The 17,684-nt window shown below is 41.3% G+C and overlaps 1 protein-coding gene across 1 annotated transcript; it reads right to left on the reverse strand.

Annotated features, from left to right (window-relative positions):
* Window positions 1–6,165: 6,165 nt before the first annotated feature.
* On the reverse strand, window positions 6,166–16,889 carry LOC109210442 (UDP-glycosyltransferase 74E2-like). The gene is made up of 2 exons (XM_019373858.1): window positions 16,188–16,889; window positions 6,166–7,041 (listed from the first exon to the last, which is right to left on the reverse strand). The coding sequence occupies exons 1-2, from the start codon at window positions 16,824–16,826 to the stop codon at window positions 6,334–6,336; spliced, it is 1,347 nt and encodes a 448-aa protein (XP_019229403.1). The 5' UTR covers window positions 16,827–16,889; the 3' UTR covers window positions 6,166–6,333.
* Window positions 16,890–17,684: the final 795 nt, after the last annotated feature.

Here is a 17,684-nt window from a genome sequence, read left to right on the forward strand (position 1 = left end):
GGGCGAGTTATTGCATATGCTTCACATCAGCTGAAGATTCATGAGAAAAATTACCTTGTGCACGATCTAGAGTTAGTGAATGTTCATGCTCTTAAGATTTGGAGGCATTATCTTTACGGGGTATCATGGGAGGTTTACACTGATTATCGCAGCTTGCAGCATTTGTTCAAGCAGAGGGATCTCAATTTGAGGCAGCGCAGATGGCTTAAGTTGCTGAAGGATTATGACCTCACTGTGCTTTATCATCCAGGCAAGGCGAATGTAGTCGCGGATGCCTTGAGCAGAAAGGCAGAGAGTATGGGTAGCTTGGCATTCATTTCAGCAGAGGAGAGGCCACAAGCTTTGGACATTCGGTCCTTGGCTAACAGACTTGTGAGGTTGGATATTTCAGAGCCCAGCCGAGTTCTTGCATGTGTTGTTGCCCAGTCTTCACTATTGGAGCAGATCAAGGTTTGATAGTTTGATGATCCGCACTTGGTAGTTCTCAGAGAGACGGTACTACAGGGTGGTGCCAAGGAGGTTTCTATTGGCGAGGATGGTGTTCTGCGACTCCAGGGTCGTCTATGTGTTCCTAATGTCGATGGCTTGAGGGAGAGGATTCTAGAGGAGGCACACAGTTCTTGGTATTCAATTCATCCAGGTGCTACGAAGATGTATCGTGACCTGAGACAACATTATTAGTGGCGGCGGATGAAGAAATACATAGTTGAGTATATAGCTATGTGCCTAAATTGCCAGCAGGTTAAGTATGAGCACCAGAGGCCAGGTGGCCTACTCCAGCAGATGACTATACCGGAGTGGAAACGGTAGCGCATTACCATGGACTTCGTAGTTGGGTTTCCGCGGACCTTGCGGAAGTTCGATGCAATCTGGGTCATTGTTGACAGGTTGACCAGATCGACATACTTCATTCTAGTCGAGACTACGTATACTTCAGAGCGGTTGGCCCAGATTTATATTCAGGAGATAGTCCGGTTGCATGGTGTGCCTGTTTCCATCATATCATATAGGGGCCCTTAGTTCACATCATATTTTTGGAGAGTAGTACAAAGTAAGTTGGGGACCGTGTAGAGCTCAGCGCCGCATTTCATCCACAGACTGACGGGCAGCCGGAGCGGACAGTTCAGATCTTGGAGGGCATGCTCAGGGCATGTGTGATTGACTTTGGAGGGAAGTGAGATCGATTCTTACCCCTGGCGAGTTTGCTTACAATAATAGTTATCAGTCCAGCATCGAGATGGCTCCATTTAAGGCTTTATATGGTTGGCGATGTCGTTCTCCCATCGCGTGGTTTGAGCCTGGCGAGGCTAAGTTATATGGTACTAACTTGGTAAAGGATGCCTTGGAGAAGGTAAAGTTTATTCAGGTGCGGCATCGCACGGCACAATCCAGACAGAAAAGTTACGCGGATCAGAAGGCGCGTGATATATAGGTGAGAAGGTTCTCTTGAAAGTCTCACCGATGAAGGGTATTATAAGATTCGGGAAAAAGTGCAAGTTGAGCCCAAGGTTTATAGGCTCATTTGAGGTGTTGAGACGAGTTGGGGAGGTTGCTTATGAGCTTGCTTTACCTCCCAGCCTATGGGAAGTTCATCCGGTGTTCCACGTGTCTATGCTCTGGAGGTGTCATGCCGACTTATCTCATGTGTTGGACTTCAGCACGATCAGTAGATAAGAGTTTGGTTTATGAGGAGGAGCCAGTTGCCCATTGTTGCTAGACAGGATCGCCAGTTGAGATCCAAGAGGATTTCCGCGGTAAAGGTCCAGTGGAGGGGACAACTAGTCGAGGAGGCGACCTGATAGTCCGAGGAGGACATGCGGAGCAGATATCCACACTTATTCAGCACTCCAGGTATGATTCTAAACCCGCTCGAGGACAAACGTTTGTTTAAGAGGTGGATAATGTAACGACCCGATCGGTTGTTTTGCTTTCTAGAACCTCGTTCCCCTAAATAAGACTTCACGTACGTGCTTTTACTATTTTGTGACTTACGGGGATGGTTAGTTCGGGATTTTAAAGAGTTTGGGCTGAAATCGGAACACTTGGTTCCTTAAGGTTAGCTTGAAAGGCTATGTTTGACTCTGGTCAACATTTTAAGTAAACGACCTTGGAATTAGGATTTGACGGTTCCTATAGGTTTGTATGATAATTTTGGACTTGGGCATATGTTCGGAGAGGCTTTTGGATGACCCCGGGAGCATTTCGGTGCCTAATAGTGAAAGTTGGCATTTGAGTGAATTTCATAAGTTTGGGTTGTCACACCTCCATTTTACACACCTACCCCGAAGGATAATGTATAAGGGAGTTTTTCCCTTTAAAGTGACATTATTCGAAATGGGATTATTTATTTATTTTTAGAGTCGCCACTCGGGAAAGGATGGGCTTTTGGTGTCCCGAGTCACCGGTTTAATTTAAATCCCAAATCGAGGAAAAATTTCGACTTCCCAATTGGAGTCTGCGAACCAGAAATTCTGTGTAAGGAATTCTGTTGACCCGAGGGAAGGTGTTAGGCACCCCGGATCCCGTGGTTCTAGCATGGTCGCTTAAATTATCATAAATGGCTAAAATCTGATTTTTACTACAAGCTCCAACCTATAGTGCAATTTTAAGAATTATTCAACCGCTTTTAGTTTTTTTTTTTTTACGGAAAGTGAACACCGTTTAAGAGCGTGTTTTTGGATCACGTCACATGAAATGCACCGGATCCTCAACACCTCTTATTCAGCGTTTTGGGATTTGGATCTGGGTCGCATGAAATGCACACCCGTATTTAAGAAGGTGATATTATTTAAAAGCACGCCTAGAGTGGCTAACGTCTTATTAACTTTGCGGGAGGCCATGAAAATTCGCTAAATGGCACGTCCCGAATTTCTAAAATATTTTAATAAAACGTTTAATGAGGGCCCCGCAAGTTTTGCATTTCGTTTGGCGAGGCTCATCTCAATTTATTTATTTAAAGGCCAGTCCTAAAGTAACTATGATTTTCTATTTATTATTTGTCCCTAAAAGGGCTAATTAATTTGCATTTATGAATTCGGGTCTCAAGTTCAAGTCCGAATTCAAACAAAAGGGCAGACCCTCTTAGTTTGAACCCGCTACCTAACTCGAAAACCTAAATTTATACTTGCAAATCAATATTCCTGAGGTAACTTTAAAAGGGGTTTTTGACTTATAACAATTTTTTTGGGCCTAAGAATTGACCCAAACATGAAGCAATCCTGTTGTCTGAGCTAGGCAGTCTACGTTCATGATGCAGCCAAACTTTGGGCTCAATATGAGCCCAATTCCAGAATGAGGCGAGAAAACCGGATAGGCCTTCAGCTGCAGTGCACATTGGGCCTATCTTGATGATCCAAATATTTACAACCATACTAAGCTAATGCCCAGATCCACATGTCAATTAATGCTCAAGTTATGAACTAGCACTTAATCTAGAATGGTGATAGACCTTTAGACTTAATCCGTGTACTTCTCAAACAAATCCAGTATAAACTAAACAAGAACTGAAAATCAATACTGGAAACGTGACTATTATAATGTTACTATTATATCCAGCAAAACATTTGATATGGAATCATAAGCATTTGTATTACCTAATATTGTAGCTCAAGCCGATACTGCCTGTGATATTGTAAAATTAGCTGTGCTAAACGAGTATTATTGAATATCCTACTTATGCGAAGTGAAGAGAATGGTCCAGTAATTCCAATTAATTAACAGTTCAACAGTCCAAATTATACACATAGAATTAACTCATGACAAACTTAACATTCTACAGGCAATCCTGGTTATACAATCCACAATCTGTCCGATTTAACTACAAAACAAATTTAAACAGCCCTAAATAACACACATAGTCCTATCTAACACCAATACTCATTTATTTAAATGAAACTACAACTACACATTAACTAGTAATGGAAGCCAAAACAGATTTGTATGATCGAATTGCTTCATCATTTGGATTTCACAAGTATTCACATGCATTGAATGAGCCATTAGGGATTACAAATGTACCTGGAATTGAGCAAAGTAAAAGAAAGGGGTCAGCAACAGCAAGAGGAAGTAGCAGTGTTAAGCAACAAGAGCAACAACAATCTCAAATCGAAGTCACAGCCACCAAAACCAGTAACAAGACCCAGAAATCGACTTGAATAGCCCAGTTAACTTCAAAATGATACTCTAAAATTCTCTGCAATTCTAACTACTGAAAGCACAAGGAAAGCTAGTCCATATTCAAACTTATGTGAGCTGGAATTGTGATTCAAGACTTGGAAATCTCTAATTCACCCAAAAAAAATTCAATGGAGTAGTAAATTTCAGGGTTCAACCGCCCCAAATTTCCAGAGTTTTTCAATGCCTAAAAATCTCTATTGTACTCCAAGTAACAATGCCTTTATAGGCAAGTTACTAGGCAACTTCAGACTTTATTTTTTACACTTTAGTCCTTTAATTTATGACTTGTTGGTCAAGTTAGACCTACAATTTACTAGCAAACCCCTACTAGAAGTTTCTAGGAAGCCCCTTGGGCAGTTACTTGAGAGATTCTCTCAGTGCATTACCCAAGTTATCCCTTAAACACCCTGTATTTACACTAAAGACCGACCTGGGTCCAGTGGGTGCGGGTTATTGGATCCTAAACGGGTTCAATGTCTCAAAAGATATGGCCTCAAGTTCGGGCCAAGCATGATTCCCTAAAAATGTGATCCGTAATGACCTCAAAGCCCAAATGGCACAGTAAAACCAAGACAAATTCAGAAAACTAAAAGGATCCAAACAAATTGATTAATCAAACGATTACCAACAAACAGGGGACTAATTGAACTATCAAAATAAACCTAATCAAATTAACCTATGTGACCAGAACAAGAAATCAAAGATTTAAACATGCTATTAACAAAACTAAATAAACTTAGAAAATCAGAAAACAAATTTTAAGGGGAAAGCGAGCACTAAGAAAAGAGGTCATGGGTTCAAGACCTTGACCTAGTCTCGATGGAAATGATCTTAATCAAAGAGGGAAGAAGAACGAAAGTGAATCACAAACAAAAAAAAAGAAGAAAAAGAGAACAAAAGAAGAGAAAAAAAAAACATGAAAGGGACTCACCGGCTAAGCTCGGAATCGAAACTAGTACTCTGATTTGACCTAAAACCATGCCAAACGAGTGTCATTCTTTTGTGTCACAACAGGCTTGAACAAACGAGGAAATGCAGAAGAGTGACCTTGTATGCATAGATCCAAATTTGGACTCCTAAGGCTCAAGTCTCGGATTTAATATTTGAAGAATTCTAGGCATATTCAAAGGAAACCAATGACAGATTGGGCATGAGGGAGGCATGGGGGCTATGGGGTGTTGTTTCGAGGGGGTTTGGAGGCGGCGCCGCCACCGGCGAAACTGTGGCGGCGTTAGGGTTTTGAAGTTTCGAAAGGCTCCGGTGGGATTTGAAGGAAGATTGTGGTGGATTCGTGACAAGGGGGGAAGAAGGGGTTCTGGTGTGATTTTGGGTATCATTGGAGAATCGCCGCCGCCGTGGGCGATTTTCGGGGCGGCAGACGGTGGCTCAGGGCGGAGACAGGCGATCTCTAGGGTTTGAAGAGAGGAGAGAGATGAGGGGGTGGGGGGGTTGGTTCGGACAGCTTTATACTTATGATATCCCACTTCAGGACCGTTGGATCTCCTTACCTCGACAGTCCTAATTATTTTGGATGAAACGACGTTGTTTGGTTGATGGGGGGCGCTGGACCGGAGTAGCAGGATGGGTTTTTCGGCCGGACTTGGTTATTTTGACCGGGTTTTCATTGGGCCTGGGGAGTTAGATCAGAGACTGGCCCAACATTTGGGCCTTTTAAAGTAAAAGACTCAATTTTTTTTGATTTTGTTTTCTTTTCCTTTTCAAATTAAAGCTTAAAAATTTAAATTAACTCTAAAACTAAATTAACCTACCCAATCTATTTAATAATTGATAAAATTAATTAAATACCAAATTTAAAAGAAATCTAACCAAAATCAAAGTTACAAATTAAACAAAGCAAAAATAACTCATTTTTTGTGATTTTATATATATTTGTGAAATCCTAATTACTAATTAATAAGATAAAATCCTAAATGCAAATGCAATGCGAATTTTTGTACTAATTTCTATGAATCATGTCAACTAAAATGCTCACAGTAAATACAGTCTATCTATTCAGACTTAAATCAATAACATAATAGAGTTCAATACAATCTTAAATTACAGAACGATACATAATAATAGGATTGGAAACAACAAACTAAACATGCTCTAAAAATCCAAACCACTAGTAAAACAGACATTCTCTGAATCTTTTACTCAGTTTAATGCATTACAAGCTTGAATAAATTCTTCAATATTCTTATCAGAACACCCTCCTTTATCTACTGCTTCCTTAGCCAATTTTTTCCATTTAATTGCATTCTCTTTTAGCATTACTCCTTTCCTTTCCACCATAACTTCCTTTATTGAACTTGCTATTTCTTCTCTTGTAACTACACCATCTTTTCTAGCCTTAACTCGAATTCCTGTTCGCCATATATCACTAATAAATTTAGCATTAGTTGGTTGATCTGCCCATTGAGGCATACACACCAGTGGCACTCCCAAACTCAACGCTTCGAGCGTCGAATTCCATCCACAATGAGTAAAGAAACAACCAACTGATTTATGAGCTAAGACATCAAGTTGAGGACTCCAATTTACAATCAATCCCTTTTCTGATGCATTGGACTTGAATTCATTTGGAAGTTTGTTTTCTTCAGTATCTCTAACAACCCATAAGAAGTAGGAATTGCTCATTATTAATCCAAATGCTAATTCCTCCATTTGTTTTTCTACAAGACTGGCCAAACTTCCAAATGATACATAAATAACTGAGCCAATTTCCCTTGAGTCTAGCCACTTCTTACAAGTTTCATAATGTGGTTTGGTTAGACTCGAGTCATATTCTTTGTCAAGATACATTGACAGAACAACTGGCCCAATGGTTTTGATTGAATATAGAGTCCTTAACCAGTTAATCACCTGTACAAATTCAGCACCAAAAACTTAAAATTATTACAACAACAATAATAACAAACCCACTGAATTCACACAAGTGGAGTCTGAGGAAGGTAATATGTACGCAGACTTACCCCTACCCTGGGAGGGCAGAGAGGTTGTTTGTGATTGACCCTCGACCAGAGATTAGAAGAAAAGAAGCGTACGCCACAAGTAGTAACAAAAATAACAAGAAATTAAGAAAATCAAATCAAAAAATATCAATCAAACAGTAGGTAAAGATAGCAACCTACGAGTAAAAAGGATACCATACTAACACTTATGCTACCGGTTTGAGAAAGAAAGAGCAGAACACTCGACTACCTACTACCCTAATTGTATACGGTCAAAATCATATGCCTCCGATTTATAGGCTCAAGGGTCCATCATAGGCCCGAGTTCGGGTGAGGTCGAGTTCGAGACCAGTGGACCAAACTTGCGCTCGAAGACAGAGTGCGACGCCCGGAGATAGGAGTGCAAGGAATACCGGGGCCAAGTGTGCTCGACCCTGAAATAGTACCATTATTAATTTGTACCAGAGCAATCTAGATTCCTGTCACATCCCAAAAATCATGGCGCAAATCCCGGAATAGGATTGTACGATTCCGTACTAGGCGGTTAGACAGCTGTACCAAGAATATTCTTTACTGTAAATAAAAATATTCCTTATTTAGGGTTCCCCTATTATATAAAGGGGACCCCAATCATTTATAAAGATCATCTTATCACTGAGCAAATAATATATTCTCTACCTTTTCGCCTACTGTTCATCAACATTGTCCTTTAGCTCTATTGTTCTTACTTTACGTTACTTACTTTATTGCTCTTAGCCCGTCTCGAGGTCACCATTATCAAGTAATATTGGTTTGATTCACTTGTCTTTTTCATTCCTACTTCATATTTCTTGATTATTAATTGGTATTGAACTAAATCACATATCTTTAAAACCACAAATTAAATTTAATTGTTACTCGTATTTTCGAGGTAAACAGTTTGGCGCCCACCGTCGGGTTAAAGATAATAGTGATTATTTCTTTACTGATTCTCGTTGCACACGTTGTTTTTACACTTTTTCTTGTCAAGATTTTTTGATTCTCAGGCTGAAACATGTCTAGCTCATAAAACGCACCCATTCATGACAATGAAGGTCTTGGAGGAAACAGCAACGCAGGGGTCGATGTACCACCGATAAAGTTGGGGGAAGTGCCAAATGTGGAACCAGTTGATGTTAGTTCGCACATCGCTTTGAATGCACATCTAGGCGCGGACCCCGAAGGAAACATACACAGTGAAGCCCGATCGGTGGGCCAAAGAACACAAGGAATGAGAGATGGGGGAGTCAGCCTCCAAGTGATATTCGAGTGCTGCAAGCTCAGCAAATCGCCATCGTTCAAATTCAGAGTCAAAATAAAACTCCAAATATAGCCGAACCAGTAAACACTCGGCGTACTAAACCAGCGCTAGAAAGGCCCGATGAAAGTGGCTCGGGGACTGACCCCACGATTTTGAGGATGCTCGAAGAACTAACCAAGAGGATCGAGTTCGGGGAAAAGAAAATTAAAGACAATGATAAAAAGGTGGAGACCTATAACTCTCGTGTAGACCAGATACCGGGGGAACCTCCAGTTTTGAAAGGTTTAGACGCTAAAAAATTCATACAAAAACCACTCCCTCAGAGTGCGGCTCCGATACCCATTCCCAAAAAATTTTGCATGCCCGATATACCCAAATATAATGGAACAACTGACCCCAACGAGCATATCACTTCATACACTTGCGGAATCAAAGGAAATTATTTGAATGACGATGAGATCAAATCAGTCTTGTTAAAAAAGTTTGAAAAAACGTTGTCGAAAGGAGCTATGATTTGGTATCACAACTTAGCTCCTAAATCTATTGACTCATTTGCGATGTTAGCAGATGCCTTTGTGAAAGCACACGTCGGGGCCATAAAGGGGGCCACGAGAAAATAGGATGTCTTCAAAATAAAACAAAGGAACGACGAGATGTTAAAGGAGTCCGTGTCCAGGTTTCAGATGGAAAGAATGGAACTACCACCGATCTCCGATGACTGGGCAGTACAGGACTTTATGCAGGGTTTGATCGAGCGGAGCTCGATTGCTTCTCGACAGTTAAAGCAGAACTTGATCGAGTATCCAGCCGTGACGTGGTCAAATGTGCACAACCGTTACCAATCTAAAATCAGGGTTGAGGACGATCATTTAGGAGCCCCCTCGGGTTCAGTTCACCCTAACAGGTTCACGGCCAAGCCCCCGAGGGACACAGACCGGGAATCAAGATTCAACAAAGAACGGTATCATCGATATGCCGACCGAAGGAACAGTGGCCCGAGCCGTAACACTCCTCAGAGCGATCGAAGAAACGATTGAGGTCAAAGTTCTCTGGGACTCATGAGTAAGAGCGGGTTCGATAAACATACCGACCCCGCAGAGGCTCCTCGATTATCATAGTACAACTTCAGCATAGATGCGTCAGGGATTGTCTCAGCTATTGGGAGAATCAAAGACACCAAGTGTCCCAGGCCTATACAGACCGATCCTTCTCAAAGGAACCCAAACTTAATATGCAAGTATCATCGCACACATGGTCATCGACAGAAGATTGCAGATAGCTAAGGGAAGAAGTGGCTCGTTTGTTCAACGAGGGTCACCTTCAAGAATTCCTTAGTGATCGGGCTAAGAATCACTTCAGGGAGAGAGATGCAAGGAAAAATGAACAAGAAGAACCACAACATGTAATCTACATGATCATTGGCGGAGTCGATGTCCCTCAACGACCTGTGTTCAAGCGCACCAAAGTATCAATCACCAAAGAAAAACGGACTCGGAGCTATGTGCCTGAGGACGTCTTATCATTCGGGGTTCCGAGTAAGTAGAAGGCATATCTCAGCCTCACAACGACGCTCTGGTAATCTCTATCCTTTTGAATAAATTCAAGTTAAACGTGTTTTAGTGGATCTAGGTAGCTCAACAAACATAATCAGATAGGGTTGTGGAACAACTCGGCCTACAAGATCAGATTGTACCTGCATCCCAGGTCCTGAATGGCTTCAACATGGCAAGCAAACAACAAAGGGAAAAATTATCTTGCCAGTAAACGTAGCCGGGAGCATACAAGAAACGAAGTTCCATGTCATCGAAGGCGACATGAGGTATAACGCACCCCTCGGGAGACCGTGGATACACAACATGAGGGCAGTGCCTTCAACTCTTCACCAGATGATGAAGTTTCCAACAGAGGAAGGAGTAAAAACAGTCTACAGGGAGCAACATGCTGCAAAGGAGATGTTTGAAATTGAGGAAGTGGTGCCGACTCCAGAGCCTTCGACCTCGGAGAAGTCGAGCACTAAAGATAAGCAGGCGGCCAAACAACAATCACCGCCTCCAGCCTCGATGGAATCGGAGCAACAGTTAATCGAAGACGAAGATGAGGATTTCCTTATTCCTCGGACCTTCATCATTCCCGAAGAATCTGATGCAACCAAATCAACTATCGAGGAGCTGGAGCAGATCAGTTTGATCGAATACATGCCCGAAAGAAAGGTATACCTGGGAACGGGATTAACCCTCGAACTCAGGAAAAGACTCATTCAATTTCTTATTGATAATATGGATTGCTTTGCTTGGTCCCACTTAGATATGACAGGGATTCCACCGGAAATCACCACACATCGCCTAAGTACCGATCCAAGGTTCAAGCCGGTGAAACAAAAAAGGAGGCCCCAGTCGGAGGTGAAGCATGCTTTCATAAAGGACGAGGTAACCAAACTTCTTAAAATAGGATCTATTCGGGAGGTAAAGTACCCCGAGTGGTTAGCCAATGTAGTTGAAGTTCCTAAAAAAGGAAACAAACTTAGAATGTGCGCAGATTATAAGGACTTGAACAAGGCATGTCCAAAAGATTCTTTCCCCTTGCCAAACATTGATTGTATGATTGATGCCACGGCTGGCCACGAGATCCTAACTTTTCTCGATGCCTACTCCGGGTACAATCAGATTCAGATGAAGCTAGAAGACCAGGAAAAGACTTCGTTTATTACTAAGTTTGGAACTTATTATTACAACGTAATGCCCTTCGGGCTAAAAAATGCAAGAGCTACATACCAACGCCTAAACAAAATGTTCGAAGAAAAAATAGGTAAAAAAATGGAAGTTTATATTGATGATATGTTGGTTAAGTCCCTGCGCGCAGAGGACCTTTTAGTTCATTTGCAGGAAACATTTGCAATCTTGAGGAAATACAACATGAAGCTTAACCCGGAGAAATGTGCCTTCGGAGTTGGCTCGGGTAAGTTCCTCGGCTTCAAGGTGTCAAATCGAGGTATCGAAATCAACCCCGATAAGATCAAGGCTATCGAAGGATATCATGATCGTGGATAGTGTGAAGGCCGTGCAAAGACTAACGAGACGAATAGCTGCCTTGGGTCGATTAATTTCGAGGTCGTGGGATCGGAGTCATCGTTTCTTCTCCTTGCTCAAAAAGAAAAAGGACTTCGCGTGGACCCCGGAACGTTAGCAAGCCTTAGAAGAATTACAGCGATATCTGTCGAGCCCGCCTTTGCTTCATACCTCGAAGGTAGATGAAAAACTGTACCTATACTTGGCAGTGTCCGAGATAGCGGTAAGTGGGGTACTAGTTCGAGAAGAGCAAGGTACGCAATTTCCTATTTATTACGTAAGCCAAACTCTAGGAGATGCTGAAACTAGGTATCCTCACTTAGAAAAATTAGCACTTGCATTGATAAGCGCATCTCGAAAGTTAAAACCATATTTTCAATGTCATCCTATATGTGTATTAACCACCTACCCCCTTCGAAACATTTTGCATAAGCCCGAGCTATCGGGATGATTGGCCAAATGGGCCGTCGAACTTAGCGGGTACGATATCGAATATCAACCTCGAACGACCATCAAGTCTCAAATCTTAGCTGACTTCATGGCCGATTTTACGCCGACCCTCGTACCCGAAGTGGAGAAAGAACTCCTGTTAAGCTCGGGTACAGCATTGGGGGTGTGGACCCTCTTCACAGACGGTGCCTCGAATGTAAAGGGGTCCGGGCTTGGCATTGTATTGAAGCCGCCCACGGGTGATACCATTAGGCGATCTATCAAAACTCCGAGATTAACTAACAATGAGGGTGAATATGAGGCCATGATTGCAGGTCTCGAGCTAGCTAAAAGCTTGGGAGCAGAAGTCATCGAAGCCAAGTGCGATTCCCTATTGGTGGTGAACCAAGTAAACAAAAGTTTCGAGGTTCGAGGATAGAATGCAACGGTACTTGGATAAGCTACAGGTAACTTTGCACCGCTTCAAAGAGTGGACTCTAGATCATGTGCCTCAGGAGCAAAATAGCGAGGCCGACGCACTTGCTAATCTGGGATCCTCGGTCGAAGAAGATGATATCGTCCGGGGACTGTCGTCCAATTATCAAGGTCTGTGGTTGAAGAGGATCATGCCGAGATAAATTCAACAAGTTTAACGTGGGACTGGAGGAACAAGTATATCGACTATTTGAAGAGTGGAAAACTCCCATCGGACCACAAAGAATCGAGGGCCCTACGAGCCAAGGCTGTCAGGTTTGCACTAGATGAAGATGGAACATTGTACCGAAGAACATTCGATGGACCGTTGGCGGTATGCTTGGGGCCAGGGGACACCGACTAGGTTCTACGAGAAGTCCATGAAGGCACTTGTGGGAACCGTTCCGAAGCCGAATCTTTGGTTCGCAAAATTATCAGAGCAGGTTACTACTAGGATAGCATGGAAAAAGATACTAAGGAGTTTGTCAAAAGATGTGATAAGTGTCAACGATTTGCACCGATGATCTATCAGCACGGAGAACAACTCCATTCAGTCCTATCCCCATGGCCTTTTATGAAATGGGGAATGGATATAGTCGGCCCTCTACCAACGACCCCAGGTAAAGCAAAAGTTATTCTGTTTATGACTGATTATTTTTCAAAGTGGGTGGAAGCACATGCCTTCGAGAAGGTCAGAGAAAAAGAAGTTATCGACTTCATTTGGGACCACACCATATGCTGGTTCGGGATACCTGCCGATATTGTGTGTGACAATGGAAAACAATTCATCGGTAGCAAGGTGACGGAGTTCCTCGAGGCACACAAAATAAAGAGGATCTTATCAACACCATACCATCCAACTGGAAACGGACAGGCCGAGTCAATAAATAAAACTATCATTTAAAACTTGAAGAAAAGATTGGACGATGCGAAAGGGAAGTGGAGAGAAGTTTTACCCGAGGCCCTTTGGGCATATCGGACGACATCGAAGTCTAGCACGGGGGCCACCCCGTTTTCCTTAGTATATGGCTCCGAGGCCCTCATCCACGTCGAGGTTGAAGAACCCAGCGCCAGGTTTCGACATGCATCGGAGGAGTCAAATCACGAGGCCATGAATGCTAGCCTCGAGTTACTAGATGAAAAATGAGAAGCAGGACTTGTTCGAATGGCCGCGCAAAAGCAAAGGATCGAAAGATACTACAATAGAAGAACCAACCTTCGACACTTAGGAATCGGGGACTTAGTTCTACGAAAGGTCACCCTCAACACTCGAGACCCTAATGAAGGGAAACTAGGCCCGAATTGAGAAGGACCGTACCGAGTCCTCGGAGTTGTCGGTAAAGGATCTTACAAACTTAGCACAATGAAAGGCGAACAACTTCCAAACAACTGGAACATATCGTTGCTCAAACGATACTACTGCTAAGGTATGACTTTATCCTTTTATACATTTGAGTTTAAAAATAACTTGTTATAGATTTTCGATCGAAGCTATCGAAGGCACACGATCTCGAAGACACCCTTTTTACATGTAGGCCTTAGGTTTTAAAGCATGCGTTGCACTCTTTTCCCTTAGATCGGATTTTGTCCCAAATGGGTTTTACCGGCAAGGTTTTTAACGAGGCAACAATTATATGCTACCTAAGGAGAGTTTAACAGTATCCAATGCTTCTTTTCAATCAACCTCGAATAATGGGGGGCATCACCCTTGGAGGTTATATTTTCAAGGAAAATACTTCACGCCTAAGAGGGCGTCGATAGGAAAATTTTGTAATGGGCCAAACGGTCAGATGAACCGTGTCCATATAGAATAATCGAGCCCTGAAGGCAAAACATGTACGCATGTATCAAATGACTTGAAGAAGCATTCTGTTTATATCAAAAACACTTTGTGTCTCAAAAAAGTCTACTATTATACGAGCTCTACACTTATAATCTTACGGGAAACGGCTCAAGAGCCAAAACATAAAAGCACCCTCGAATATTCGGGGACTGCCATCGACAGTCAATACCTCCGAGTCACCAAAAAACTCGGACTCATAAGACCTCAAAGAGGCATCCCCTCGAAACAAAAGCCAAGGCCAAGGCCAATATACTCAGGGACTAACTTTTCGGACAAGTTCAAAAGGTTATCGGGAAACAAGTCCAAGTGACATACCCGAAGGCTACGACCATATTAAAGACTACGGTCATATAAAAGGACTACGGCCAAAATAATGCGGCTTGGAGACGTCCGATTTCCGCTATAAATTAAAGGCCTTCAAACATTGAAAAACCGGTAAAATCAGGCTACCCTCGGCAAAAGCAAAATATGAAGAGCTTTGATAAATTCAACCCTCGAAAAAAATCTAAGGGCTTCGATAAATTCAGCCCTCGAATAATCCAAAGGCTTCGATAACATCGACCTTCGGAAAAACCTCAAGAGGTATTCGATGATGTTTACGCAAACAAATTACTAATAAGGTTCCGGTACGTCGAACCTTCGAAAAACCCAAACATGTACAAAAAACACATGCTAAGGCATACAAAAAAATTTTTACTAAGTCTTTTAGCCGGAAAGAGGGAAAAAATATAGCCACATTAAAGGCCGAATCGGCCCAACTTAAAGAGCCTAAGGGCCGATGTATAAGAGCCTAAGGGCCAACTTAAAAGAGCTTAAGGGCCAAAAAATATATAGAGTTCGATACCTCGCTCTCACCTAACTCGGACTCAAGAGTCCCATTACTCTGAGCTCATATCAAACGAATTTAAGCTTAGATCGAGGATTAACAAAATCTTAAGGGGTATTATATTGATCAATAAAAACCTAAGGTTTTATTATGTTCTGAGTCCGAATCAACACACGGACTGATTGTTTGAATTATCGAAATCATCCGCAAATGGAAACAAAACAAAAATTCAACACAAGTTGAGGATAGAGCGAAAAGATACTTTATATTCATGAGGGGTGTTTTACAAAACATATTTACAACGCCCACAAGGGGCCCCTGCACAGAAAAGAAAAAGAGAACCTAACCTATTTTCGGGGTCATATCCCTGGAGAGCCATCCTTAGGAATTGCACCTTCGGCAGCTCTATCTTCGGGATCCTCCTCTTCCTCGGGATCATCTTCTTCACCTTCTATCACAAGAAAAACTACAAAGTTCGCAAGATGCACCCGATCATTTGTAAAGATCATCTTATCACTGAGCAAAGAATATATTCTCTACCTTTTCGCCTACTGTTCATCAACATTGTCCTTTAACTCTATTGTTCTTACTTTACTTTACTTACTTTATTGCTCTTGGCCCGTTTCAAGGTCACCGTCTCGAGGTCACCACTATCAAGTAATATTGGTTTGATTCACTTGTCTTTTTCATTCCTACTTCATATTTCTTGATTATTAATTGGTATTAAACTAAATCACATATCTTTAAAATCACAAATCAAATTTAATTGTTGCTCGTATTTTCGAGGTAAACACTAATTCTTGACCTCCACACCCTCCTACCAAGGGACATGTCCCAATATCTTAAATTTATTGATCTAGAAATTTCAGAGATGTGTGTGTATATCTGCATACTAAAGAAATACTTATGTTAACGGAAAGATTAAATTTATGTTATTGCAGTACGCTGGATGGTTACTTCAGTCTGTTTAAAAAAGAATAACTCCTTTCTATTTTTTAAAATTCTGATTTTAAACTTCCTATTTTACCTTTAATGACATATTTTTAGAACGTGCAAAAACTCTTTTTCTTTGTTAAGTTTTGCGCGTCACCAACCAAACACTGCCATATTAAATGAAATGGAGGGAGTAATTGTACGGTACCTCCTCCTCCAACGCGTCAAATGTGTTGAACAAAAGCGAATCTGCTTTCTTGAAATTGAAGTTCTGGCCAAAGGCAAGTCTTTTAACAGTAGGATATGCATCGGTCTCACTGATAAAAGAAGGCAAATCTTCCTTTTCCAGCAACGGAAGCGAAGGCAACGAAACAGGAACAGAACCATCAAAAGGAATTTTATTAGTAGGGTCTTCCTGATCGATATGATAGTACAACGCAGAGAGAGCAACAGGTTGTGTATGAAATGCAGCCACTTTTAAACCTAGCTCATGTGCTAAGTCAATTATCCAAGTGATAATTGAATCAATTACGACAACTTTCACAGGATATTCAGAATCACCAAATTTCTCAACAATACCACTGAATTTTTCCAACATCAATGTTTGGAACCATTCAAGAAAATTATCAAGTCCTTCTACTGGTATTGCCTCGTGTGGAATAGACTCAATGTTTACTAATGGGCCACAATCTAATAGCATGGCTTTGCATACGAAATCTATCGTGAGAATTGTCACCTTAACTTCTTTTGATGCCAAAATTTTGGAAAATTGAACAATTGGATTTATGTGGCCTTGTGCAGGGCAAGGAAGAACTAAAACATGAGTTTTGCTGTTAATTTCTTCCATTTCCCACAATTTTTTCTTTTACTCGTAGCTCTCTTGTTTATTTTCGAGAATGATATTAGTAGCACCTTAGGTAATCTTTTATGTACTAAACGTTGGGTGCAACTTACATGTGATTGTGGGACCCATAAATAAATCAAAGAAAATGATTGAAAAGTTGAAGAAGAAGGTGGGCGGCTGAAGTCAAGTTGGGCGGCTAATTCAACAATTTGCAAATTGTTGAATGAGCAAATTTGATTGGCTGAGAGGTTGGCAATTTTGCCTATAAATAGAGATGCTTTATTCTATGTTTAATTAATACACCATCCTACCAAAAAAAAATGTTTAATACACCAAAAAAGAACAAAGAGAAGCTAAATAGAAAGCAAAGCAGTGAAATAATGCACAGATTGTTGTCTGTGAGATAAATAATGAGTGGTAATATTATTGTAGTGAGGTACTTTAAAATAAAGAGCGTTATTTCTTTCGAAGTTATAGTAATCTCTTGACACTACTAAATTGTAATATTATGGTGATAATATTGCTCTGCTCGGGTATTGTATTTTACCCCGTTAAAAGATTTGGTGTTATTGTTACTTTCTTGTATTATTATTATTTGCCGTGAATATTATTCCTGGCCTGGGGGGGATATATTTATTTTCCCAACAACGTTACATGAGTTATTTCATTCTCAATCCCGTTATAATTTATGTGAAACTATTTTCTTACTAACGAAGGGAACATATATAGAACCAGGGGTGGAACCAGAGAGTTCAGCCGAACCCAGTAGCTTTGTTTTAAACCCTGTATTTGTTTGATGAAATTCATTAAACGTGTACAAATTATTAATTTAGAACTCAGTAACTTAAAAATAATTAGAAT

Source organism: Nicotiana attenuata, unplaced genomic scaffold (assembly GCF_001879085.1).
Source record: "Nicotiana attenuata strain UT unplaced genomic scaffold, NIATTr2, whole genome shotgun sequence".
Lineage (NCBI taxonomy): Eukaryota > Viridiplantae > Streptophyta > Magnoliopsida > Solanales > Solanaceae > Nicotiana > Nicotiana attenuata.